Below are 25,268 nucleotides of genomic sequence, written 5' to 3' on the forward strand. Positions count from 1 at the left end.
TCAGGCTGCAGACTGAAGGGTTCCAGGTTTGATTCCAGTCAGGGCACATGCCCAGGTTGTAGGCTCAATCCCCAGTGTGAGGTGTGCAGGAGGCAGCCGGTCAAAGTGGCTCTCTCACATCGATGTTTCTCTCTTTGTGTCTCTCCCCCTCCCTTTAGATTTTTACTCTCTAAAAATCAATGGAAAAAATATCCTCAGGTAAAGATTAACACAAAAAAATTAAAAAGAGGCGGAACCCACTAAATAGCAAAACCCACCAACCAACAACAACAACAAAAACCCATGGGTTTTTTCCTCATTTATATTGCCTTTTACATTGTCCTTGAAGATCATGAGAAAACTATTTTAAAAGGAAGCAACAATGTTTACATTGATTCCAAGCCTGGCAGTCACTTAGGAATTCGATTCTCTTCTCGCTCGGTCATATAGTCCCTTGTCTCTGTTCTTACATTTCAGCGCTTTGCCTCCTAAAATAAATGTCAACCTTCTCAGTTCAGTTTTCTGCCTTGTCAGCATGTCGTGGCTCCTGTTCTCCTTTAATAACAGGACCCAGTGGAAGCCTCTGCTTGTGCTGTCAATGAAAATCTTTGTCTATCCGATCCCCTGGCCTCAGCTGGTGTTCAGCTCCTTTCACTTCTTCTTGAGAATTTTGAGTTTATTCTGACTTTGAAGAGTTGCCAGCTCTCGGTGGGGTGGAGTTCTCTCTTTATGCAGAACAAGAAGCATGACCTCTCCAGGAGCTGTATTTCCTGCATGACTTGAACATGACATTTGCAAACCCATATCACACCCAGGACAGATCAGGAGTCTCCTGGCCACTGTCTGGGGACAGCAGCTCTAAGCTGCTTGGTTGATCTTTGAAGCAGGTAGTGAAGTGACTGCATGACACAGGAATGACGTGGGCGCTTGAAAAGGAGACCAGACCGCCCATGTGTTTGTGGTGTTTTGAGGGCTTTAGGGACTTTCTGGAGAGTGTACTTAGCTGCTGAGAACACTGGACTGATCTGGAACGTTGACTTGAAGTCCTGGTGTTCCTGAGCTTCTGCCTTTCATTAAGCCACAGGTAGGTCAGAGCGACAATAATCTCTTTTTCTTGCTCTCCCATCAAAATACCTCTCCCATCAAGATGGAGCTGCTGGTATTAAATTTCTTGCTGCTGCTCCTGCGCCTTGGAGAAGTGTCGCTGCTCAGAGAGAAGTGATTACTGTTGTAATCACTGTCCGGGACTCTTGTCCAGCTCGTGATTTGGGGGCGGGTCGTCGGCAGTGCTCCGTAAACTTGGCTTTGAAAGACCATGGCAGGGGCTTCCCAGAAATGAGGAACAAGGAAATGTTGAAGTCAGCCTTCCCGACTTGCTTTCTAAAAGCAGCGAGAATACTTGTTAATGATGCTTTAGAATGCTCCAAACTGGCAATGACTGTGGGCTAACTTGGCTGGGCCTTAAAGGCATCTCCTAGGCACTCCGTCCTTGAGGATGAAGCTCATATATATCTATACGTCTATGTCAGACCCAGTCTCTCTTCTCCTTATTTCAAACATTTGGCCCGTGGGCTTGCTCTGTCCATTAATTGGGCCCAGAACTGACCCCCATGCTCCTTCCCGCATCCTCTTTTTTTTTTTTTAATTGATTTCAGAGAGGAAGGGAGAGGGGGAGAGAGAGAGAGAAACGTCCATGATGAGAATCATTGATCAGCTGCCTCCTGCACATCCCACACTGGGGATCAGGCCCTCAACCCAGGCATGTGCCCTGACCGGGAATTGAACCCTGACCTCCTGGGTCATAGGTGGATGCTCAACCACTGAGCTACACTGGCCAGGCTGAAAATTCTTTTTTTTTTTTAATATTTTATTGATTAAGATATTACATATGTGTACCCTCTACCCCCCCCCCCCCCCGCTCATCCCCTCACCCCCCCGTTGTCCGTGTCCATTGGTTAGGCCTATATGCTTGCATATAAGTCCTTTGGTTGATCTTACCCCCTTGCCCCCACCCTCCCCTACCTTCCCTCCAAGGCCCGACAGTCCAATCAATGCCTCTCCGTCTCTGGATCAGTCCTTGTTCATCCGTTTATGTTGTTCATTATATTCCACAAATGAGTGAGATCCTGTGGTATTTATCCGCTCTCCAGTTCCATCCATGCTGTGGCAAATGGTAAGAGTTCCTTTTTCTTCTTCCTCTTCTTAAAGAATACCTTTCAGCATTTCATATAATACTGGTTTGGTGGTGATGAACTCCTTTAGCTTTTCCTTATCTGTGAAGCTCTTTATCTGACCTTCCATTCTGAATGATAGCTTTGCTGGATAAAGTAATCTTGGTTGTAGGTTCTTGGTATTCATCACTTTGAATATTTCTTGCCACTCTCTTCTGGCCTGCATGGTTTCTGTTGAGAAATCAGCTGACAGTCGAATGGGTACTCCCTTGTAGGTAACTGACTGTCTTTCTCTTGCTGCTTTTAAGATTCTCTCTTTATCTTTTGCTCTTGGCATTTTAATTATGATGTGTGTTGGTGTGGTCCTCTTTGGATTCCTTTTGTTTGGGGTTCTCTGCGCTTCCTGGACTTGTAAGTCCATTTCTTTCACCAGGTAGGGGAAGTTTTCTGTCATTATTTCTTCAAAAAGGTTTTCAATATCTTGCCCTCTCTCTCCTTCTGGTACCCCTATAATTCTGATGTTGGTACGCTTGAAGTTGTCCCAGAGGTTCCTTACACTATCTTCATATTTTTTGAATCTCTTTTTCTTTTTTCTTTTTCGGTTGGGTATTTTTTGTTTCTTTGTATTTCAAATCTTTGACTTGATTCTTGGGATCCTCTTGTCTGCTGTTGGATCTCTGTAAATTATTCTTTATTTCAGTCAGTGTATGCTTAATTTCTAGTTGGTCCTTTTTCATGTCCTCCATGGTCTCACTATACTCCTTGAGGGATTCATTAAATTTATCGGCGGTTTCCATAAAATTCTTGAAAAACCTTATAAATGTGGCCTTGAACTCTATATCTAGTCGTTTGCTTTCCTCCGTTTCTGCCATTTGTGACCTTTTTCTTTGTCTCCGCATTTTGGTTGCTTCCCTGTGTTGATAGAGTGGCCCTGCGCGCCAGGTGTCCTGTAGGGCCCAGTGGCTCAGCCTCCCCAGTTACCTGGGGCAGACACTCCTGGTGCACTCTTGGTGCCTTGGTTGTTATAGGATCACTGGGAGGAATTGACCTCCAGGCCAATTGGCGGTGGGAATCAGCTGTGTCTGAAGTGGGAGAATGGTCCCCCTCTGACCACTGGGTACAGTGGCTCCTGGATCTAAGGAGGTGCTAATTCAGCCCCTGCCTGAGGCCACACAGCAGGAGCCACGAAGAGGCTCAGCTGTGAAGCAATGCAAGCCGCTGCGGGGCCTTGGGCCTTCTCTTGGAAGTTCCGGGTCTGCCTGGCTGGGCTGTAGTTAGGTACATTCACATGCAAAAGCCTCTGCCACAGTCTGGGTGGGGCGGGGTCTCAGGGAGTCAAAGGGCGGTGAAAGCAGCTATGGTGATTCTCCGCGCCCGGAGCCGCGCGTCTCAGTGTCCCGGTAACGGCTGCAAGCACCTCTGAGGGAAAGCCGCCCTCAAGTTCGCCTGCTGCCGCCTGACAGACCAGCCTCTCCCCGTATGAGCCCTGGGTCCCCAGAGACCCGCTGGAACCGGAGTTCAGAGCAGTCGGGAGCTTGTGATTCAAAAAGACAGCCGCGTCCTCAGGCGCCACCCCCTTTCCGCGCGCGCGAGCCGCCGCCGTACCTCTGCACTTCACCTCCGCAGCTCCGCTGGCTCTCAGCGTGCCCCTGTTTTCTTCTAGTTGTAGAAATTACAGTCAGCCAGCCTTCCTGTTGTTCTGGACGATGTTTGCTCTGACCCTTACGGCATTCTTCAATTGTTGTGTGAGGTGACAATTTCCCGGTGTTTATCTATGCCGCCATCTTAGTTTCTCAGGCTGAAAATTATTTGAACCAGAGCAACTCAGTCATTTATCTTCCAGTTCTAAATAGTCTGATGACTTTTTAGCCCTTTGCGGTCGTTTGTCTGCTCTCAGCCACCACAGCTTTTTTACCGTTCTGGGCGTATGTCTGCTCTCAGCCACCACAGCAAGGAACCGTACGGATCTTAACTCTACTCATTCATGTATCAGTTCATAATTTCTCTGAAAGCTCTTAAGTGTCTAAGCGACCTTGTCACGAGCCAAAACATTGCCCCGACAAATCGGAGATATCGAAACTCAATATAAACAAACGCGGTCATTCCACACTCGCCATGCAAAACACCCTGGCGAGTCAGTCGCCTTTTGAGAGCGAAGAAATCGACAAGCTTTGGAGATACTTCCCAGAATTTCAAATAAAGCTTTACAAGTTACGTTTAACTGTAATTAGGCATTCTCGCTTGTTAAGATATTTCAAAATAATCCTCCAAAATGGCAAAAAGAAAGGTACCGAAAGAAGTGTACTGCGCATCTGAAAGTCACGATGAAGAGTTTTATTTTGGCACCTTGAATACTGACTCTGACGTAGAAAGTGATAACGTTTGTAGTGATTCTACTAGTAGTGACGTAGTTCCAAAAAGAATTAATAAATCTTGTTTATCCTTCATAATCTTGCATGCTATGTGTCACTGCTCTTTCAATGGAAATTAATTCCGACCAGTACGACACCCATGTCCAAATTTAATACGACCACAAAGGGTTAAATTTGGGTCATAAAATAGGAGAACTGGGAGGGAGTTTTATGTCGCCTCTCCATGCTCTCCTGTGGCCAGATCATGAGTCATTCATTTGTTCTTTTGTTGTTGATTTCCTTGAGCATCTAGTGTGGCAAACCACTCAGCAGAGGATATACCGAAGAGAGGTTCAGTGTGTTAAGCACAAGATGCTAATCTGTTAGGTTTTGATCCTGTTTTGATACATACAAACACTGGGCTTCTCGTTAATTCTTTCTGTTTGGAACCTTGGCCTTGATGCTGCCATGGTGCCAGGAACAGGTCAGGTTTCAGGCGAGTAGTTACTGGATCGTCAGTGGGTGTGAGACGTGCTGGCCTGAAGAGTGGCCTTTTTCTTCTTCTAGAATAGCGGTTCTGAACTGGTGGGTCGTGACCCCTTTGGCGGTCGAACAACCCTTTCACAGGGGTCGCCTAAGACCATCCTGCATATCAGATATTTACATGACGATTCATAACAGTAGCAACATACAGTTAGGAAGTAGCAGCGAAAATAATTTTATGGTTGGGTCACAACATGAGGAGCTGTATTTAAAGGGCCGGAAGGTTGAGAACCACTGGACTAGAAGGATAGGCTCTCCTTGGATTGCATATTCTCAGTGAAGCCAGTCCCTGTGTGTGGTAGCACTCATTTAAGAATGTAAATAAATATACATTCAGTTTTCCTTGCATTTAATTTAGTTATCACATAACTAGAATAATTTGCTTTGACTCCCACTTTTTCACATGATCATCGTGTTTAATTATAGTTTCTAAAAAGAAGTAACTTTTTTTCATTTTCTTTAGAACAAAAACATTGAAGTAAATTTTATTTCTCAACTTAAACACATCAGGAAATCTAAAATAAGGTTACCATGCTCTCATGAATTTTATGGTATTTGCATCAATCTATTATTTTTTTAAACAAAAAGAGCTTTTATGAAACTTAATAATTGTAACTTTGTTCAGTATTACATATTTCATAAAATATGGCTGTTTTCCAAATACCACAAATAGTTTAAATCATTTTATCTGTTAGAGATCTTTTTAAATGGAGTCACTGGTTCATTCTGAAAGCAGCTCAAACTCAGAGTTTATAATCTTTGAAATCATGACTCAAAGTTTGCTAAATTAAAAAGAAAATCACAGTTGGCTGTTTTCTGATCCTTTAGAACTTGGCAATGAAAAGGAAATTGCAAGCAATGACTCCAGCTGAACTTGAAACCACAGTTTAAAACTTGAGCTCCTTAGCAAGACACACAACACTCCAACTTACAGTTTTTTAACTCTGTGTGTATAGAAAGTTTCCCACCTCACTTTCTCTTTGGCCATTTTAATCCAGTGGATAGATTCCAAATGTCCTGGATCCTTTTATGTGGGTTTATTTAACCCATAAGAATGGATCCACGCTGTTTCTCATGGCAGTGCACTTGGCATTCCCTTCACTTCTCTCCCGGAGAAAGAGCTTGGCTTAGAGCATTGCTGAGAACTGCCGCAGATGGGGGAGGGGAGGGGCGAGGCAATGATGAGACCCACTGGGATGAGATTGTGTTACCTCATGAGTATTATATGGGTGACCAGGGCATTTGAGGGGTTTAACAGTACTTACCCATTGAAAGAAGAAAAGTGTTCATAAGGAGGTGAAAATATAATTGGAAGAGGAGAGCGAAAAGGAGGCCTGGGAGGCAGATGAAAAGGAAAAGACATTGCCCGGCGGGCGGGGCTCAGCGGTTGAGCATCTGCTTATGACCTGGGAGGTCACGGTTCGATTCCCGGTCAGGGCACATGCCTGGGTGTGGGGCCTGCAGGAGGCAGCCGATCAATGATTCTCTCTCATCACTGATGTTTCTATCTCTCTCCCCCTCTCCCTTCCTCTCTGAAATCAATACAAATATATTTTAAGAAAAGGGAAAGGACATATATTTGTTCAAGTAGCTGAGAGAACTGGCGGTGCAAGCTCCCTTAGTTGTCCCTTCTTCATATGTTTGCCTCTGCTTTGGAGTACAGTCCCCAGCTTCTCTACCTTGTTGCTTTTTTCCTTTTTAAATGAATTTCCCCTTTTCTGGGCCTTCATCTGCATCCCTCAGGGTGCCAGCGTCTCCACAGTGGCCCTTGTCCAGCAGATCCCGTCCAGCCCGATGCTCCCGCCTCCCCGCTGCCCTGCCAGCCCCGCGAGCGAGGACAGAGGGCCCTTCTCTACCTGCGCTGTGTGCTGGGCCGCCCGCCCGGCTCTCTTCTGATGCGTCTTCAGGCTTGTTTCTTCCTGACCTGGGAATGCACGAGCGTTCGGTCCTTTCTTGCTTTGAATGTCCTTTTTGTGCCCACAGGGAGAGAGATGACTTCATGTCCGCGCTGGTTTCCGCGAGGAGCAGCTTGGCGGACGTGCAGCAGAGGGAGGCGGGCGCCTACGAGCAGGTGAAGCGTGCCGTGCAGATGACGGAGGAGGCCAACCTTGAGAAAACCAAGGCAAGTCTAGCAGGGTCAGAGCCAGGCAGGCCATCGTGGCCCCTTTCCCCGCTGAGTATGTCTTCCCTTATTCTCCCATAGCTAAACTCATTTTTCTAAACACGCAACGTGAATGCCCATCTGTTAATGTTGACTTTGCTAAGTTAAACCAATTTCCATTTGCTAGAAGATACTCTTCTATCCTGTTCAGAGAACATGGTACATTGTGGACAAGGATGTTTAGAGGCTCGTGTGCTCAATCTCTTTATTTGATGACTAGAGGCCTGGTGCACGGATTCATGCACTGGTGGGGTCCCTTGGCCTGGCCTGTGCCCTCTCGCAATCTGGGACCCCTCGGGGGATGTCAGAGGCCCAGTGCATGGATTCGGCCTGATCCCTGTAAGCTGGGCCAAGGGACCCTACCAGTGCACAAATCCTTGCACCGGGCCTCTAGAATGCATGTGAGATCTTTGGTCAATCTCTTCCTCCCCTCCCCCGTCCCCCCTCCCCCTTCTCTCTGAGATTCATCAGTCTGTTTCATGTTTCCATGCCTGTTCATTGAGCATCTGCCCCCTGGTGGTCAGTGCGCATCATAGCTACCGGTTAAACGGTCGAACTGTCGCTTAGGCTTTTATATATATATATAGATCATTTTTAATGGTGTGAAAATCTTGACACCCATAAGTACATGTTCATGTATAACTGAAGACAGATGTGTTTTTTTCTATACACAGTGAATTTCTTATATATATGCTAGGAGCCCAACGCGCGATTCGAAATCAAGCGCACCGCCCACCCTTAAGTCGTCAGTCCAGCCTTGCCTCGCTCTCTGGCCCTTGAAGCAGCCACAACGGCTGCTGATCAGGCCCTCCCCCAGCACAGGCACGCGGAGGCCCCTGCCACCCTGCCCTGGACGCTGCTCACACAGCCTCCTCCTGTGTGGTCGACCCGTTACAGCCTTCTGGTTAATTAGCATATTTCTCTATTATATATATTTTATTGATTTCAGAGAGGGAGGGAGAGGGAGAGATAGAAACATCAATGATGACAGAGAATCATTGATTGGCTGCCTCCTGCACGCCCTCTACTGGGGATCAAGCCCACAACCCAGGCCTGTGCCCTTGACCAGAATCAAACCCAGGACTCTTCAGTCTGTAGGCTGAGGCTCTATCCACTTAGGCAAACCGGCTAGGGCTGTCCACGGTGAATTTTGAGAACATCCAACTATGCCACAGAGAATAACATATGGGTATATAATAGCATCTTAGCTATGAGACTGGATCCACGGTACATACTAAATCAGGCATGTTCAAAGATAATGATGACGACAGGAAGAGCTCTCACTTGGTGACCAGCAGTGCCGTGGGAGCTTTGAACCATAGGAGTTACTGCTGGGTCATTGCTATGTTTGGGGCCACACCTCAGTCCATTGAAGTCGCTCTGTATTTCCCTACACACAGTGGCCACACGTAGCTGCGGTGACTGTATCAGACAGCGTGGATACAGACAGAGCATTTCCATCACCACGGAGAGGGCTGGGGTAGCATTGGTCCAGGCCTTATGGCAGCATCGGTGTTTTGCTCAGAGACTGGGCTGCTCTGCAGTCACCGCCGTATCCACTCATCTCTATCAAGTTCATCCCACCTCTTCCCAGACCACTGGCCCATCACACTTTTCATTACGAGCCCCTGTGCCTTCCGGAACGTATGCTCAGTTCTGACCAAACTCCCAAACATACTTTACTGTTTCCTTCACAACCCTCCTGTTTCTTCATTTGTACTGACGTCTAGTTGTCCCTCGATCATATCATGACCCTCAGAGCCTTCCGCAAAGGCCCTTTGCCTCTCATTCATCTCATCCGGGGACGATGGGTGATCAGCGTTCACCTCACTCCTGACTCCTGTCCCCAGGCCTTCCCCTCGCCCCTGCTTCCAGCTCCCAGTCCTCATAGAAATCATTGCTGTCTCCTCGCCCTAATTTTAATCCAAGTCAATTCTCACTCTAGTCGATGCTATTTGACACTTTTTTTTTTAAAGAAATGCATCCGTTTCATTACTTGGGCTGTTAAAATAGTTTTGGTATCTTTGACACTTTTAAAGAGCTTTAGCATCTGACCCTTTCCCCCTGTCTTTGTCCAGCCGGGCGGCTAAAGCAAAACTACCGCAGACTGGGTGCTTACACAACAAACGTTATTTCTCGCAGCTGTGGAGGCTGAGAGGTCCATATGAAGGCACAGCAGGTTCAGTGTCTGCTGAGAACCACTTCCTGGTTATAGACAGACATCTGCTCCCTGCATCCTCGCGTGGTGGGAGGGGTGAGGGTGTTCTCTCTGGTCCCTTTAATTTTATTATTAGTTTTTAAAATATATTTTTATTGATTTCAGAGAGAAAGGGAGAAGGAGAGAGAGAGAGAAACATCAATGATGAGAGAGAATCATCGATTGGCTGCCTCCTGCACGCCCCCTGCTGGGGATCGAGCCTGCAACCCAGGCATGTGCCCTTGACGGGAATCGAATCTGGGACCCTTCAGTCCCAGATCGATGCTCTATCCACTGAGCCAAACCGGCTAGGGCCCTTTGGTCACTTTTAAAAATAGATATTTTTATTGACTTCAGAGAGGAAGGGAGAGGGAGAGAGGGAGACAGAAACATCAATGATGAGAGAGAATCATCCATTGGATTGGCTGCCTTCTGCACTCCCCCAATGGGGACTGAGCCAGCAACTGGGGCATGTGCTGACCAGGAATCAAACCATGACCTCCTGGTTCATAGGTCAGTGCTCAACCACTGAGCCACACCGGTCGGGCTGGAGTTTCCTTTTTATAATCCATTCACGAGGGCTCCACCCTCATGATCTGATCACCCCCAAAGGCCCACCTCCTAACACCATCACATTGCGGGGGAGGGGTGAACGTGTGGACTTTGGAGGGGCAGGGCTATTCATTCTGCAGCATCTCCACCTTCTCCCATCACCTTAAAGGTTTCAGTATCCATGTTGTAACGTATGCACACCAGGTCCCTGCATGGCCCCTCCCACTGGCCTCCTGGCCCCCGTGCCCCCTGTTCTACTACTGTCACTCCCACGTGAACCGAAGCGTCCATGAGAACCCCGATTCTGAACCTGCTCTCTCTGGCCCTCCTCCTGCTCCCCATCCGTTAGACCTCCTCAGTGCCCTCCTTGCTGCCTTTAGCCATTCAGCCTCTTCTCGCATCGCATTTTATCTGCTGTTCCAGGCCCGTCGTCCTCCCTTTCCATTTCAGTGTGAATTTCCACTCCCGGACTGAGCTCATGTTCACTGCCCCCAACTGCTGTGTTCTGGCCCCTGAATGGCAGCTTTGTCCGCGGACATGCCCTGTGGGGAGCCTGGGTGGCAGCCCCCCTACCCCGGACTCCAGCCAATCGCGACACACCGATCTCCGTGTCTGAGGCTCTTGGACTTCCCTCCTCGCTGCCCCTTTCTTGTGATCTCTGGAGTGATGAGTTATGAACGCCTGTCCCGGGCATGTGCCCGGACTGGGAATCGAATCGTGACCTCCTGGTTCATAGGTTAATGTTCAACCACTGAGCCAAGCCGGCCGGGCAATTTTAAGATATTGAGCTGCATCTCTGCCCCTGCCCACTAGATGCCAGGACCACACCCTCTTCCCCAAGTTCTGTCAACCAGAACTGTCTCTAAACATTGCAGATGTCCCCCGGGGGAGGGAGAGGGCAGAATTGTCCCAGTTGGGAGCCACTCATTACGTCATTCATCCAAATGAATCACTATTGCCCATTGGCCCGTGTGCTTCATTAAGCTTCACATCTCTGGAAAGAATAGGAATTATCCATCTGCTCGCTTTTAAATCCCTAGCATCTTGCAAGGTGCTTAGCCCTTCCTAGGTGCTCATTAAATATCCCGACTAAGGGGATTGCAGCCGGTTCTCACTAACGCTCGGGAATTCCTTTATTCTCCTCTGCCCAGTTTACCCACTCTCCCAGCACCAGGCAAGTGAAGGCCCATCACCCTGTTGGGCAGCATCATTTCCAGCCCATCAGGTGTTGCTGAAGAAAGCAAAGTACACAGGAGAGTAACCCCGGTCTCCCTTGGTGTCACTCGTCCCTTTAACAATCCTCACATCCTTGAGCCGGAATGTCACTTCCTTCCTCTCCCAGCCCTGCTCCCAGTCTCCCCCCCCCCCCCCCCCCGTTCTCAGTCCACGACTCACTTTACTGAGCGCACAGCCATTGACGAGCCTCCTCAGCACCTTCTCACTCCTCATGTGTCTGCTCCCCCTTTTCCTTGCTCATCCGGCTTCTTATTTCCCAAGACGAACCTCCTCCCTCAGTTCTTGGTAGCGCCTGCGGGTAGGATTTCAGGGACCCTGGGCTACTTGTGGTCACTTGCCGGGAGCCGGTCCATCCTTGCTGTTTCAAGGGACCTGGCATATATGGCATACGGTTCTTAATATGTTTGCTCACCTTCTTGGGGCTGTGTTTTAACCAAGGTCACCTCTCCTAGAAAGGTTGAATCCCCAGGTAGGGATTTTCCCCTGAAGTTGGGGAGGGAATAAAACCCCTCAACTAAGTGCCAGGCGGGTAATTAATCCCTTTAACTATGAACAATCATGCTTAAACTACATAATCTTTTCTCCCTGGAATGGAGATAAGAAACGCCCTAACCTTTGTAATAGAGATTGATAGGATTGAATGAACTGGTATAAATACAGTTGTAACAAGACAGAAAGACTCAGAACTCAGAACACAGAACTGAGAACACAGTGCTTGGAAGACAGGACCAAGAGAGACAGAGCCTAGGCACAGAACCTACACAGAACGTTCTCTAGAGACAGAAGAACTTCGCTGGAGAGAGCATGCTGGAGGATCCTGGACAGGGACTGGCCTCGGAGCCTGGAGGCGGAGCCTGGTGAGAGAGCATGGCAGGGGATCCTGGACTGAACCTGACTGCGGAGATTGGCAGGAGAGCCTGACTAGAACCTGGTGACCAAACCTGGCTGGAGAAGTCCCTGTGTCATTCCTTCTTCGCCGACTCCGTCCACGCCTTTGGGGACCCCTGGACCCGCTGGGGTTGCACCCCGGCAGTCACTTCTTTACCTTTCGTCCTTCCCGCATCACTCTGTCCCTCCTCATCCACCTACATCTGTTGTTCCTGTTTAACAGCAGGAAGCAGCATTTTCTTGATCAGCTTCCCCTTAGCTGATTACCTGCTCCCGTCACCCAGGGCAGACCTGTGGGTGGCGTGAGTGGCAGGGGACACCCCTCAGCTGGGCTTCCAGCACCTGTAGTCCATCCCTGCAGCTGCCCTGCCCGCTCAGGGATCCCCCCACTTCCGGGTCCCCAGACCCGTGAACCCATCCCAGTTCTCATCAGATGCAACCCTGCGGGTTGGAAGCCGTTTGCTGTCCTGTCCTAACACCATTTCTTTCCCTGATGGACCTGATAGTTTACTCTTGGGCCTCTTTCTGTTGCTCTCGTCTCCTCCTGAGTCTCTTTTACAGTGGTTTGCACAAGCCTTCAGTGCAGACCTTCTCAGGGCCTTTGCCGTGTTCCTGAATGTCCCGGCCTGTGTATCTCCTCTTGTGGCCAAGCCATGCCCTGCGTTGGAACAGCCCACGTGGTTCTTCAGCTCTAACAGGCCTCTGGAGCTCGGGCCTCCACTTCCTGCGGCGACCGGCCCTCTTTCCAGGAATTACACTCCACAGCAGCTGACACACCATAAACCAGATGATTAGTTCCCTCCACCTTCCTGCCCACCCCTCCTTCCCCTTCTCTTTTTCTGTGATTTTTATGCAAAAGGCCAATGAGAGATGCCACAGACCTGACTTTGAAGGTACCGTTTCCTGTATTAGCATTTTCAGATAATGGCATCACTCTGTTCTACAACAGTCATTTCAAGTATCTTGGCTTTCCCTACCCCTCACTCTTGACCTGTTATCATGACCGAGCTCACCCTTTCTCTTCAGAGCCCCTTACTCTGAGCTATGCCCTCCCATCCCTGTCCCCCCGCCCTGGTTCATGCCCTGGTCTTCCCATGCTCTAGGCAGCGAATGCAGACGATTGCAATAGCCTCTTCAATGAGTCTTCTCTGGGCCTCTCATTCCTGTGTATCCTCACGGGATGCCAGAGTCTCTCAGGGGCCTCCCCTTTGCAGGGGAACGCAGGGCGGCCTCCTCAGGGCGACCGTCCAGATCTGCCACCACACGGCCCCATGCTAACTGTTCTGTCCTCGCCTTTCACTGCACTTTCATGGGACCCACAGACGGCCATTCCCATGAGCCTGTTCATGCTCGACTGTTTGCACCGGATCCATCTGAGATTCCTAGTCAAACCTGTGAGGTGCGACTCCAGTGGTTGTCTTCCCCAAGGCTTTCATTAGTCTCGTCCTCCTCTCTCTTCCCATTGGTCTGTGTGTCACTTTGGTGCCTGTTTACATAGCTCTCTCCACCAGAAGACCTGAAAAGTCAGTCTGTGAGTGGCATCTACCATTGTATTCCTCACTCGGCCATTTATGTAGAAATTGCACTATATATGTGTGTTGAGTTGAATGAAAGTCAATAATTCACTTTGAATATGAACATGAAATTTTATTAGTGGTTTTAAAAATGTAACAGTTAAGAACTAGAGAGCCTATTGCATTTTAAAAAATATTTTCTAAATTGATTTCAGAGAGGAAGGGAGAGGGAGAAAGATAGATAAAGATCATTGATCCGCTGCCTCCTGCACGCCCCACACTGGGGATGGAGCCTGCACACGCAGGCATGTGCCCTTGCCTGGAATCAAAGTTGGGACCCTTTAGTCCTCAGGCCGATGCTCTATCCACTGGGACAAACCGGCTAGGGCTCAATAGCATATTTTGCTGAATTATTAATAATGCAAGGTTTGATTTCTAAGCAGTTTACAAAATGCAGTGAAAGTATACTGGTTTTTCCCGCTAAGATATGTTAAAACACAGTAGTTTTGCTTTCTGGGAGTAAAAACTGAGACAACATACATATTTTAATTTTGAAACCAACTACTTTGTTAGTGAGCTGTGAAATGTTACTTTGTTCTGGTAGTTCCTTGATATTTGGTGCCACCTAGTGTTCGACTTTGCATAATGCATGCAAGTAAGTAAAAAAGTAATTTTAGATTATGTATATACAGTTATAGTGGCAGTGAAAACACCTGAGAAATTTATAAGACAACAGATTTATCAAAGAGAAAAGCATAATTTTCCACCTATAGATTCCATTGTAGAACTACTTTGGATCAGATTTCACCTGCCACTTTCTAGGTTTTTGATCTTGAACAGTTAACTTAATGGCTCCAAGCCTCAGTTTCTTCAACTGAATGATAAGAACCACTTAACATTTAGTGAGGGACTTAAAGAAATTAACCCACAGAAGCCATTTAGCAAAGTGCCTGGTTCATAGTAAGTGCTCAGTAAATGTTTTTGTTTTTCTTTGAAAATTGCAAATCATTATAGTGGAGATAATCTTAAAAGAGGCAAAAAAATTAACCTGGGACTAAACGAGGGTGAAAAAGCAGAGGCTTTTCAGTGCTGCCTCGGGAGAGCTACCGGGGGGAAGGTGATCAGCCCGCCGCGACCGGCCTGCCTCTTTCCGAAGGGAGGCTGTAGGCTTCGTCATGGCGTAACCCTAAGCCCGTGGTCAGCAAACCGCGGCTCGCGAGCCACGTGCGCTCTTTGGCCCCTTGAGTGTGGCCACAAAGTTTCAATTGCACTGTACGTGCGCACCTGCACGTCTTATTTTGTGGAAGAGCCACATTCAAGGGGCTGCAGTTTGCCAACCACTGCCCTAAGCCTATATAAATGACATAGCCTTGCCCAGAAAGATTGTGTTTTTTTTCCCCAAAAATACCAACGCAATAGGTTGAATAAATACCCCCAAACCTTTTTAGTTTTTTCTCCTTTTTAAGGATCCAAATTATTATTATTATTTTTTCCTGGACTAAGGCAGAACCAGAAAGGCAAAAATGAGCAACCTGAATTAAAAAAAAAAAATCACAGAAGCGTTGAATATTTGATTGCAGTCACAGGCATAGATAATAATTCTTCTGGATACTTACATTATCTTCCACAAAACAAAAACAAGTGATAAGTATCTTGAACGTGGGAGGTAGGGATAAGGCTGGTTGGTAGTTTTCTGGTAAGCGAGAGTTTATAAATGAAATATCAGTATTGATGCCATTCATAGGTTAAATGCTTAAAACATGCTGGTAACCATTTTTATTTTGTGGGCTTTATTTCATAAAAAATAAAAACATCTTCATATGTTTTAAAGTTTACATTTGTAAGTGTGAACAATGTATCTTTCATTAGATCTTTAATTCTGTAATGATGAATCCCATCACAGGGTTTCTAGGAGCCTGACCCTGGCAGTAGGGAGGGACTTTTTTATATTAATAGGTTTCCTATTTTAAAAATGGAGTCAACTGCCCAGCCAGTGTTGCTCAGTGGTTGAGCATCGACCTGTGAACCAGGAGGTCCTGGTTCGATTCCGGTCAGGGCATAAGCCCAGGTTGTGGGCTCGATCCCCAGTGTGGGGTGTGCAGGAGGCAGCTGATCAATGATTCTCTCTCATCATTGATGTTTCTATCTCTCTCTCCCTCTCCCTTCCTCTCTGAACTCAATAAAAATATATTTAAAAAGAAAGAAATAAAAATGGAGTTAACTAGATAGACATTTCTTTTAGAAAATGTTCTGACGCATTAAAATAAGTAATGCATGCTCTGTGGTTTAATAGACCAGGACTGGGAACATCAAGAATGACCACAGATGAAGGAATTTCCCAGGAGAGAAGGTCCCTGAGGACTGAGGGTACTGGGTGGGGAAGCACAGTGTCCCAGCTCCTCAGACCTGCGGCCATTTCCACCATTTCCAGGGGGTGCTGGGGCGGGGGGGAGGGGGAAGGCACCCCCTTGGCCACTCCTGGAGAAATGGGGCCTGCAGGCCCGACATTAACGCAGTCACCTCTGATGACCTATCAGTTCATCGTGATTGACTGTTCACTGGCCTGGCCTTTGAGAATTCGGTTATACCTTCACCGAATGGTTAGATGAGTATAATCAGGGTGTTCCGAAGCAGCTGGGATTCCGAAAACTAGGAGCTGGAACCCTAGATTTAAAGGAAAAAAGCTTTAATGGAAATGCTGTATACATAATTATTTTTAAATTAATTTTAAATTTTTTTAAAAAATGATTTTTAGAGAGAGGAGATGGGGTCAGGAGAGGGAGAGAAACATTGATCAGCTGCCTCCTGCATACCCCTACCAGGGACGGTGCCTGCAACCCGGGCATGTGCCCTGACAGGGAATCTAACCAGCAACCTTTCTGTGCACAGGGCAGTGCCCAACCAATTGAGCCACACTGGCCAGGGCTATAAAGATTTACTTGGTAGAACCAAATCTTTCTCGTAGGTGATGTCCATTGTAAGAGAAAGAGTAAACATATTTCTTAATTCCAATAGTTTTAAGCCTTAATATTTTTTTTTCACTTTGACCTGGCGTGTCTACTACGATTAAAACAAAGAAAAGTAAATGCTGTGTTGCAATATGGAATCATTGGTCACACACCAAGAGTCATCAATAACCAGTGTTTACTCAGTATTTTGGTTTGGTGTCTCATCACAGCTGGCCAGTCCTCGAACAGAGGGCCAACCCCACGCGAAGGCTCCGTGGTTTTGTTTGGGTGGCTCGCAGCTTCTTGCTTGTCATCTTGCTTTAGAGCATCCTCTCTTGGCATCAGGCCGCTCACTGTCAGCATCCTTCCCTCCTCCTGCTCCTCAGCTGATTGGCTTCCCGGAATGGGTCTTTCGCTCCTCGTGTCGGCCTGATCTTTGGATCGTCCGCACCCCCTTCCACTGTTTCTGCACTTAAAAATGGTGACACCCGGCCCAGCTGGGTGTGGCTCAGCGGTTGAGTGTCAGCCCTGGAACCAAAAGGTCACTGGTTCGATTCCTGGTCAGGGCACAGGCCCGGGCTGTGGGCTTGAACCCCAGTAGGGGGCTTGCAGGAGGCAGCAGATCAATAATTCTCATCATCTCTCTCTTTCTCTCCGAAACCAATAAAAATATATTTTTAAAAAATGTTGACTCCTCAGTTTTTGTTCAATAGTACTTTTATTCTTTCATTATATTAGCAGAAGTTATGAACATTTGTATTAGGTTCATGTAAGATATCTTTCACAAGAGGAATTGTAAGCCTGAAGCACAAAAGTCTCAAATTCATAATATTTCAAGTTCCAGGGGCTTAAATTTTAGAAAAATGTGCTTTAAAATTTCTCTTAAAATCTAATTAAAAAATTTTTTAATAAACATTCTCAATTCGAATTGGACTTGGGACTAGTTCCCTGGGAAGAGTCATTTTTTAGTAACTGTGGTTACTTACCAGCTAATCTGAGACAATTTAATTTTAACCTCATACTTCATCTGAGCATACAGAACTTTCCAGAAGAGGTGGGAAGAAATTGTAGTTTAATACTTCCCAGGTGAGGACTGAAAGCTCACATGTCCTAGATATTTATCATCTGTATTTATTGTAGCGCTCACCAGAGGGAAGCAGAGCTATGCGTAACTTACAGTTGGTGCTCACCGACACCACTCGTCTCCATTCACAGCAAATGTGACGGTGAGATTTATGACCACGCAGTATGTGAGGCACATGACACGTGGTCTCTATCTTCAGGGGAAATAGAGGATGGACTAGGTGATATTGTAAGCAAGAGCCACTGGAATAAAACTAAGACACCTTAGGATGACTCTGATTTTCTATGTGAAACAACCTAATTTTATTGGAATTTTTAAAAATTGGGATTTTGAAGTCATCATTTATTTTTGACTGTTATATATACACATAAGATGAATATAGCCAAGAGAAAGTTATAGCATTTCTACTTCTGGAATTGCAGAATGGGAAATTTAAACTAATGGACAGCTATGGATTTTTAAGTAACTAGAAATGGAAGATGGCAATTCTCATTTTATAAAACAAATATGATGTTTTGGTCTTTCCTTATGTTCACTTTTGATTACTATCTAATTTTTACTGTAGTTATGGGTGTAAGGGGAGTGAACCAAATTTGATCTTAGTTATATTTAAAGAAGTTTGGTTATTATCTATCTATCTATATATATATATATATAAAAGCCTAATATGCAAATTTCCCTGTGGGAGTTCGACCAGAAGACCGATTGCTCACTATGATGTGCTCTGACCACCAGGGGGTGGCAGGGAACGAAGGAAGGCCCTGATGGCCGGCCAGGCAGGGACCCTACCCATGCACGAATTTCATGCACCGGGCTTCTAGTATAATGATAAAAAAACCCCAGATGCTTGTATGTAATGATAAACTCAACATCTTTTTAAAAAATTTTCATGTTTAACATTTAAAATATTCAAATAACTTTAACCATGAGCAAATGAAAAATCAGTTAAATTGGGTACTTGCATATTTCTTGTAGTATAAACATGATATATAATCAAAAGTACTAGAGCACTTCATTTTTCTGATCCCCCTTTCTTCAGGATTCTCACTCATCAGTGACCTTCATCAAGGCCTGTTTCCTGAATTTTGTTAGCTGATAAAAGTTAATGTAGCCTTAATTATGCGAATCGAAATAAATGTAACACTTGAATGCTGTTATATTAGTAAGTGTACAAATTGTCTAATTGACTTTATAGTGTGTCTTTTTAAAAAATATATATTTTTATTGATTTAAGAGAGGAAGGGAGAGAAAGAGAGAGAGAAACATCACTGATTAGAGAGAATCATTGATCAGCTGCCTCCTGCACACCCTCTACTGGGGATCGAGCCCGAAACCTGGGCATGTGCCCTTGACCAGAATCGAACCTGAAACCATTCAGTCCACAGGCTGACGCTCTATCCACTGAGCCAAACCGGCGAGGGTGAGGGCTATGGTGTGTCTTAAGTATTTTAACACATTAAGCGCCCAGTCTGTTTTGTCTTCCGGATGGAAAGTATAGTATCAGTCACTGGTGACTGACTGGGCGCTTAACGTGTTAAATAAAAATAAAGCTTAACTGTCTCATTTCCCTCTTACTTTTCTCAATTCCCAGCTCCCATTTACTGTCTTCTTCTGCAGGCCCTAATCCAGTGTGAGCAGCTGAGGAGTGAGCTGGAGAGGCAGGCGGAGCGGCTAGGGAAGGAGCTGGCCGCGCAGCAGGAGAAGAGGGCCTCCGACAAAGAGCTGATGAAGAGCGAGCTGACGAAGGAGCGCGAGGACATGGGATCCAAGGTACTCCAGCGTCCGGCTCATTGTCCCCATCGCAGGAGTGTTTGCGGTGGGGTCGCTGATGGCTTGTAGGCTGCAACTCTTTTCTTTTTAAATACATTTTTATTGATTTCAGAGAGGAGGGGAGAGGGAGAGAGAGAGAGAGAAACATCAATGATGAGAGAGGATCGTTGATTGGCTGCCTCCTACACACCCCACACTTGGGGATCGAGCCCACAACCCGGGCATGTGCCCTGACTGGGAATCGAACCGTGACCTCCTGCTTCATTGGGTGATGCTCAACCACCGAGCCATGTCGCCCAGCTGTAGGCTGCAACTCTTGAATGAACTTTAAATTTTAAACTCTTTGAAAGAGTCAAATTTCTTGTAACTCAGAGTTTGTAAACATTTTCTACTTTCCATGTGTTTCTCAATGTTATATTCTCTGACTTTTGCAAATAGAATAATCCATCTGATCTCAATCATCAATTTGAAGACCCGGGTGGCTGGAGCATAGGAAGTGAGGGGCAGAGTGTGGGGGTTGAGTTGGGAGAAGTGTGGAGGGGCCAAATCATGAAGGCCCTTAATATCCACGTGGAGGACTTTAAATTTCACCCAAAAAGTGATGGGAGGCCATGGAGTGGCTTTCGGTGAGGCAGTGTCATGAACTCTGAAATTACGTTGCTATGCTGCCTGCACGCCTTCTTGTGCAGTTGTTCGTGAATAGTTTTTAGATCTCATTCCCCTTAAGAGGCTTTCTCTCTTTCTCTGCTTTCTCTGAGTCAATATTCCTGTTTTTAGAGAAGGATGAGGTGTGTCTTTCAGTCACTCTGAGTTTAAAGCGCTTTTGAGGTAACGAGGGTGACACATTCAGAAAGAAGCTGGAGGCAGCGTCTAGAGCTCAGCAGAGAGCTGCAGATCCAGGTGGCTTTGGCCCTAGTGGCTTCATCCCAGGCATATGGTGTTGAGTTCTAGATCTTCTGCTCTCCACGGAACTCCCAAACCAGCCTCCTTCCCATCTCTTCTCGCCTAGCGGAGCCACCATTCATCCAGTCGCCAGCTCAGAAATTTTGCTGTCGTCATCCCTGTCTCCTCTCTCTCCCTGACCCTCCATGTCATCATGTCACTGGGTTCTAGAGATTCAGGCGCCTAGGAATTTTATTTTATTACTAGAGGCCTCTGCACGAATTCGTGCATGGGTAGGGTCTGGCTGGCCTTCCCCTATTGGAAGGTCCACAGGTGGTTGGCGGCCCCACCCCCTGGTCAAAATCCCAGTTGAACTCCCGGTTGAGAGGACAATTTGCATATTAGCCTTTTATTATATAGGATTATTTTTAAAATATATTTTTATTGATTTCAGGGAGGAAGGGAGAGAGAGATAGAAACATCAATGTTCGATCGGCTGCCTCCTGCACACCTTCTCCTGGGGATCGAGCCCGCAACCTGGGCATGTGCCCTGACCTGGAATTGAACCGTGACCTCCTGGTTCATAGGTCAACACTCAACCACTGAGCCATGCCCGTCAGGCCCCTAGGAATTTTAGATTGTCTCTCCAACCCACTAGGATCCATCGCTCACCCTCTGGTGATTCCTACTTCCCGAGTGATCCCCTTGCTTCCAGTCTCACCTCTTCCCGACTGCTTTCCACACCACAGCCAGGACAGTTTTCCAAAATAAACATCTCAGTATGGCAGTCTCTTGCCTCTTGCTTTACCATTCTTTATGTCTCCCTGCAACCCCTTGGCTAAAATTCAGGATCCTCAAGTGCAGCATCAAGTTCTCCATTTTCCTTCCCCTCTTCAGCTCTTCAGTCTCATCTCCCTTGGCCTTTCTTTCTTGCATTGCATGCTCCTTTTAAAAAATATGTATTTTTTATTGATTTCAGAGAGGAAGGGAGAGGGAGAAAGAGATGGAAACATCAGTGATGAAAGAGAATCATTGATTGGCTTTCTTCTGCACGCCCCACACTGGGGATCGAGCCCACAACCCAGGCATGTTAACTTGACCGAATCAAACCTGGGACCCGTTAGCCCGCAGGCCGATGCTCTATCCACTGAGCCAAACCGGCTAGGGCCACGCTATCTTTTTATTTCAGGATCTTGCTTGTGCTTTGCCCCCTGCCTGGAGGAGTCTTCCTCTGCCCACTCCAATGGATCCTTCAAAGTCCTTCTTGGTGCCCCCTCCTCTCACAGCCTCCCGAGGATGAATTAGGAGCCTCTCCCAGAGGCTCCCAAACTCAGCTTATTCCAAGTTCCTGTTGAATTGTGTGTCTCCCCTGGTTTACTATGAGTCCCATGATTGTATGGCCTCTTAACACCCTCGTAGCTTGGGACATTCCTCTCACATAAAATGTGCTCATATATTTTTGTTGAATGAACGAATATAATACAAGAGGCAGCAAAAAGGCCCCATACCACTGGAAAGGTCTGACTAAAATGCTGAGAATTCAGAGCATCAGAATCCCTGTCTGCAGGAGATCATGGAAGGCTTCTCGGAGAAGGTGGCATCTCAGCTGAATTTCAAAGAATAGGAGGGATTTAGAAATGCAGAGGATGGGGAGGAATTCTGGCCATACCGACATGACCAAGGCCTGGAGGGAGGTAAAACCGTAAGCTGAGAGAAAATGGTATCGATTGCAAAGACCGGCAACTGTTCACACGTAGGAGATTTTTGTTTTCTAGTTGTTAAATGGAAACTTTTGCCTCGCTGAGTAGTTCACTGTGTAAAAATATCTTGACGAGAGTCCCTGCTAAGAAAGAACAAGGGAGGGCTGAAATGCATCAGGCACTATTCCAGGTGCTTCCACAGGTAACAGAGCCTCTTTCTTATGCTGACAGTTCTTTCATGAATAGCGGTGACAACAGAGACGCAATGTATTTCTCAGGCTGAGTCATGTGTCTTGCCCTCAGTGAGTCTCGGTTGTCATTTGATCTGTAGGCCCTGCCCTAAGTACAGGTGCAGGAGTAAAGGCTGCAAGTGGTCCCAGCGCTGGGGTGGGTGCTGCCACCAGCAAATGGCAGAAAGTGGCGTTGGAGTAAAAGTCTTCGGGTTGAATCTAAATTGACCTGACTGTGACCGGGAAGAATTGGACCCCTCTAAATTTCAAGGGTAAACAATGGAGCTGATCTACTCAATGAATTGATTGGATTCAATAAGATAAGGTTTTTGCGAGATTTCATACATTTTAGCTTGTGGCTTATTAGATAGATTTCCTGGGTCTTCATGTGAGTAAAAGCACAGATGTGAATAGAAAGCCTAGCTCTACTTTTTATTGATTAGCTTGAGTGGACTTGGGCAAATTACTTAATTTACTAAAGCTCATTTTTTCAGTTGAAAATTAATCCAATATAATTCTTCCTCCCGGGGATTAAGAGGGAATGTGTATCGTACTGCCTCGCACAGGCAGTTCATGGGAGAGGGAGATGGACCGTTAATCACGATGTTGTAAGTGTCCTGTAGTTACTCCCCGACCTGGCTCCCCCGCCTTCTAGCAGCAAGGCACGCTTGCTTGCACTTGTAGATTTCCTTCCTTCGTTCCTTTCTATTATTTGTTTTCTCTCTCCTTTATTTTAATGTAAGTTTCATGTGTGTGGGCAGCTCTAGGTGCGCAGATGCCTTCTGCCCGGACAGGTTTTGAATCCTTCTCCCGCGCAAGGCCCGTGCTGTGTGTGTGTTGTCTTAAGTGATGGTCTTTGGTTGCACCAAGCCCTCGGGCTTGTGCGTCCAGTCGGTCATTCGTCATCTGGGTACTGAGCTCCCGTTGTTCGTGCATTTCCTTACCTGGTTCCCTGGATAGTAACCCTTCGCTAGAATCCTTCATTCCTGTGCCTCTTGTGTAGGGGGCACCGCTTTGTCCCGTGCTCGCACACCAGGGGCTGAGTCAGTGTAGATTTTTCCGGGCTCTCGCACCTGGGTGTCCTTGTCTCTGGCTCGCCCCTGTCAGAGTTGAAAGGACTTACCTGATCCGCCGCCCTGGGCACTGGCAGTGTCGCAGCTGTCCCTGTTCCTGCTGGTGCCGCGACAGATGTGGATGGAGAGGCTCCCGCAGAGCGATGCTGGCTTCCAGATGGTGGGCGTGGGGAGAGGAAGGTGTGACTCGGAGGGGAGGCTCGGGGGGTGGGGGGTGGGTGACAGGAGGGAGCAGACAGGTAACGGGCAGAGGAGAGAAGTGGGGGCGGCAGAGGGAGGGGCCACATGGAGGGAGTGTGATGTGTTACACGCCTTGTCATGCAAACGGACTCAGTATTCTCCTAACATGTCCAACAGTTACTTCAGAAACCACACAGTCATCATGTGTTCACCATACATATCTCCGCATACGTCACATATGATTTTTAGTAGCTGGTCATTAAAGTTTGGTGTATGGTTGCTATATGGTTCCAGAGAAGCTATCATGACACACTCAGAATATGGATATTCATGAACTTGAATTTTTATATTAAGGAACTGAAATGAACATCTTTGATTTGTTGCGTTGAGCTTCTTCTGACCTTTAGGTTTGAATTGGAATGTGTGTAGGGATGGTTTGCAGCTTGGCGTTAGTAGAGATAATTTTATGTACAAATCAGATTTGTAGCCAATCTTTTGATGATAAGAAGGACATATAAACGGCCGTAAGTCAAACAGACGACTGTCCACAATCCCCGGGAAAGTTAATGCAACTACTGTCTCAATTAGAAAATAGCTACCGGACTCATCATTTTCATATGTGGCAACTGGAGTTATGTATTTCAAAGGCAGCCTTGATTTTATCACACAATTTTAGTTACTGACTTTAATTGTAAAACTGATTTACATCCACATCATTGTGCAATGGTAGAATTCAAATGGTGTTATTTCAAATTTGCTCTCAGTCCGTGTTTTAGACACTGATGGATAGGCCTCTATGTTTTGCTCTGGGGTGAGGCAGCATTGCTTCTTTATGTTAAAACTGCTAGCCCAGCTGGTGTTGCTCAGTTGGTTACACATCGGCCCAGGCATTGAAAGGTTGCTGGTCCAATTCCTGGTCAGGGCACAAAACTGGGGTTTCGGGTTTGATCCCCAGTTGGGCACATATGGAAGGCAACCAATTGATATTTCTCTCTCTCTCTCTCTCTCTCTCTCTCTCTCTCTCTCTCCCTCTCTCTCTCGCCTCCCTCTCTCCCTTCCTCTCTCTAAAAATAAAAATAAAGCAATAAAATAAAACTGCTAATACAAATAAGAAATTAAGAGCCTAGAAAATGTTACTTACTGGGGAAGAGTAAAATGTAATTGCAAACAATAAAACTATGAAGGTTAAATCTAAGATCCGGAAAGCTCTTCTAACACTGAGAAGAGAAACCAAGAACCATGGAGTCCCACAGAAAAGCCATTATTCTAATTATTCGTGCATTTAGCAAACATTTGGTGCCTCTCGAGGAGCGTGCCCTTGAGGATCTTAGAGGTTCTGGTGAGGAAATAGACACTGGAAACAGCGTGAGAAGTGCTGTGTCGGGGACACAGAGGCTGGGTGCCACAGAGGTGGACAGAGGTGGTTGTCGGGGCACCTGGCCGAGTGACAGTGGAAATACTCCAGCACCAGGACCGCGTGGACAGCAGCCCATGACAATGGGTGGCGGCTGCAAACAGCAGTCAGGGCCACCAGTGCAGGTTCCCTGAAGAGCCACCCTGCGTATATGAAGAAGCTTCTGTTTGAGCTGGGAGCTGGGGGCCAGAGGAGCCTCCTGGAGGAGAGGAGATGTGGCTGAGGGGACTCCCACGGGAGGGATGGGCCAGGAGGTCATGGGAAGGCTGGGGGACTCGGAGAGCCTCCTCTTCGGTGGCGTTGGGGGAGGGACTGCATTTCATAGGCCACCAGTAGCTCTCTCTCAAGTGCCTGCCCCTCCAGCTCTCCCAGTCACCAGTCCTCTCTGCCCTGTG

General features: G+C 46.8%; 1 protein-coding gene across 3 annotated transcripts in view; it reads left to right on the top strand.

Annotated features, from left to right (window-relative positions):
* SDCCAG8 (SHH signaling and ciliogenesis regulator SDCCAG8) overlaps window positions 1-25,268 on the top strand; it is a 200,038-nt gene that overhangs the window by 37,791 nt on the left and 136,979 nt on the right. For all 3 annotated transcript variants that reach the window (XR_009450217.1, XM_059677343.1, XM_059677342.1), the window contains exons 9-10: window positions 7,028-7,166; window positions 19,242-19,394. Coding sequence is in view for 2 of the 3 variants with exons in the window: in XM_059677343.1 (XP_059533326.1) it covers window positions 7,028-7,166; window positions 19,242-19,394 (292 nt within the window). In the remaining variant the exon portion in view is untranslated. The remainder of the gene's footprint in view (window positions 1-7,027; window positions 7,167-19,241; window positions 19,395-25,268) is intronic.

The sequence above is a fragment of the Myotis daubentonii genome, chromosome 20, assembly GCF_963259705.1.
Source record: "Myotis daubentonii chromosome 20, mMyoDau2.1, whole genome shotgun sequence".
Classification (NCBI taxonomy): Eukaryota; Metazoa; Chordata; class Mammalia; order Chiroptera; family Vespertilionidae; genus Myotis; species Myotis daubentonii.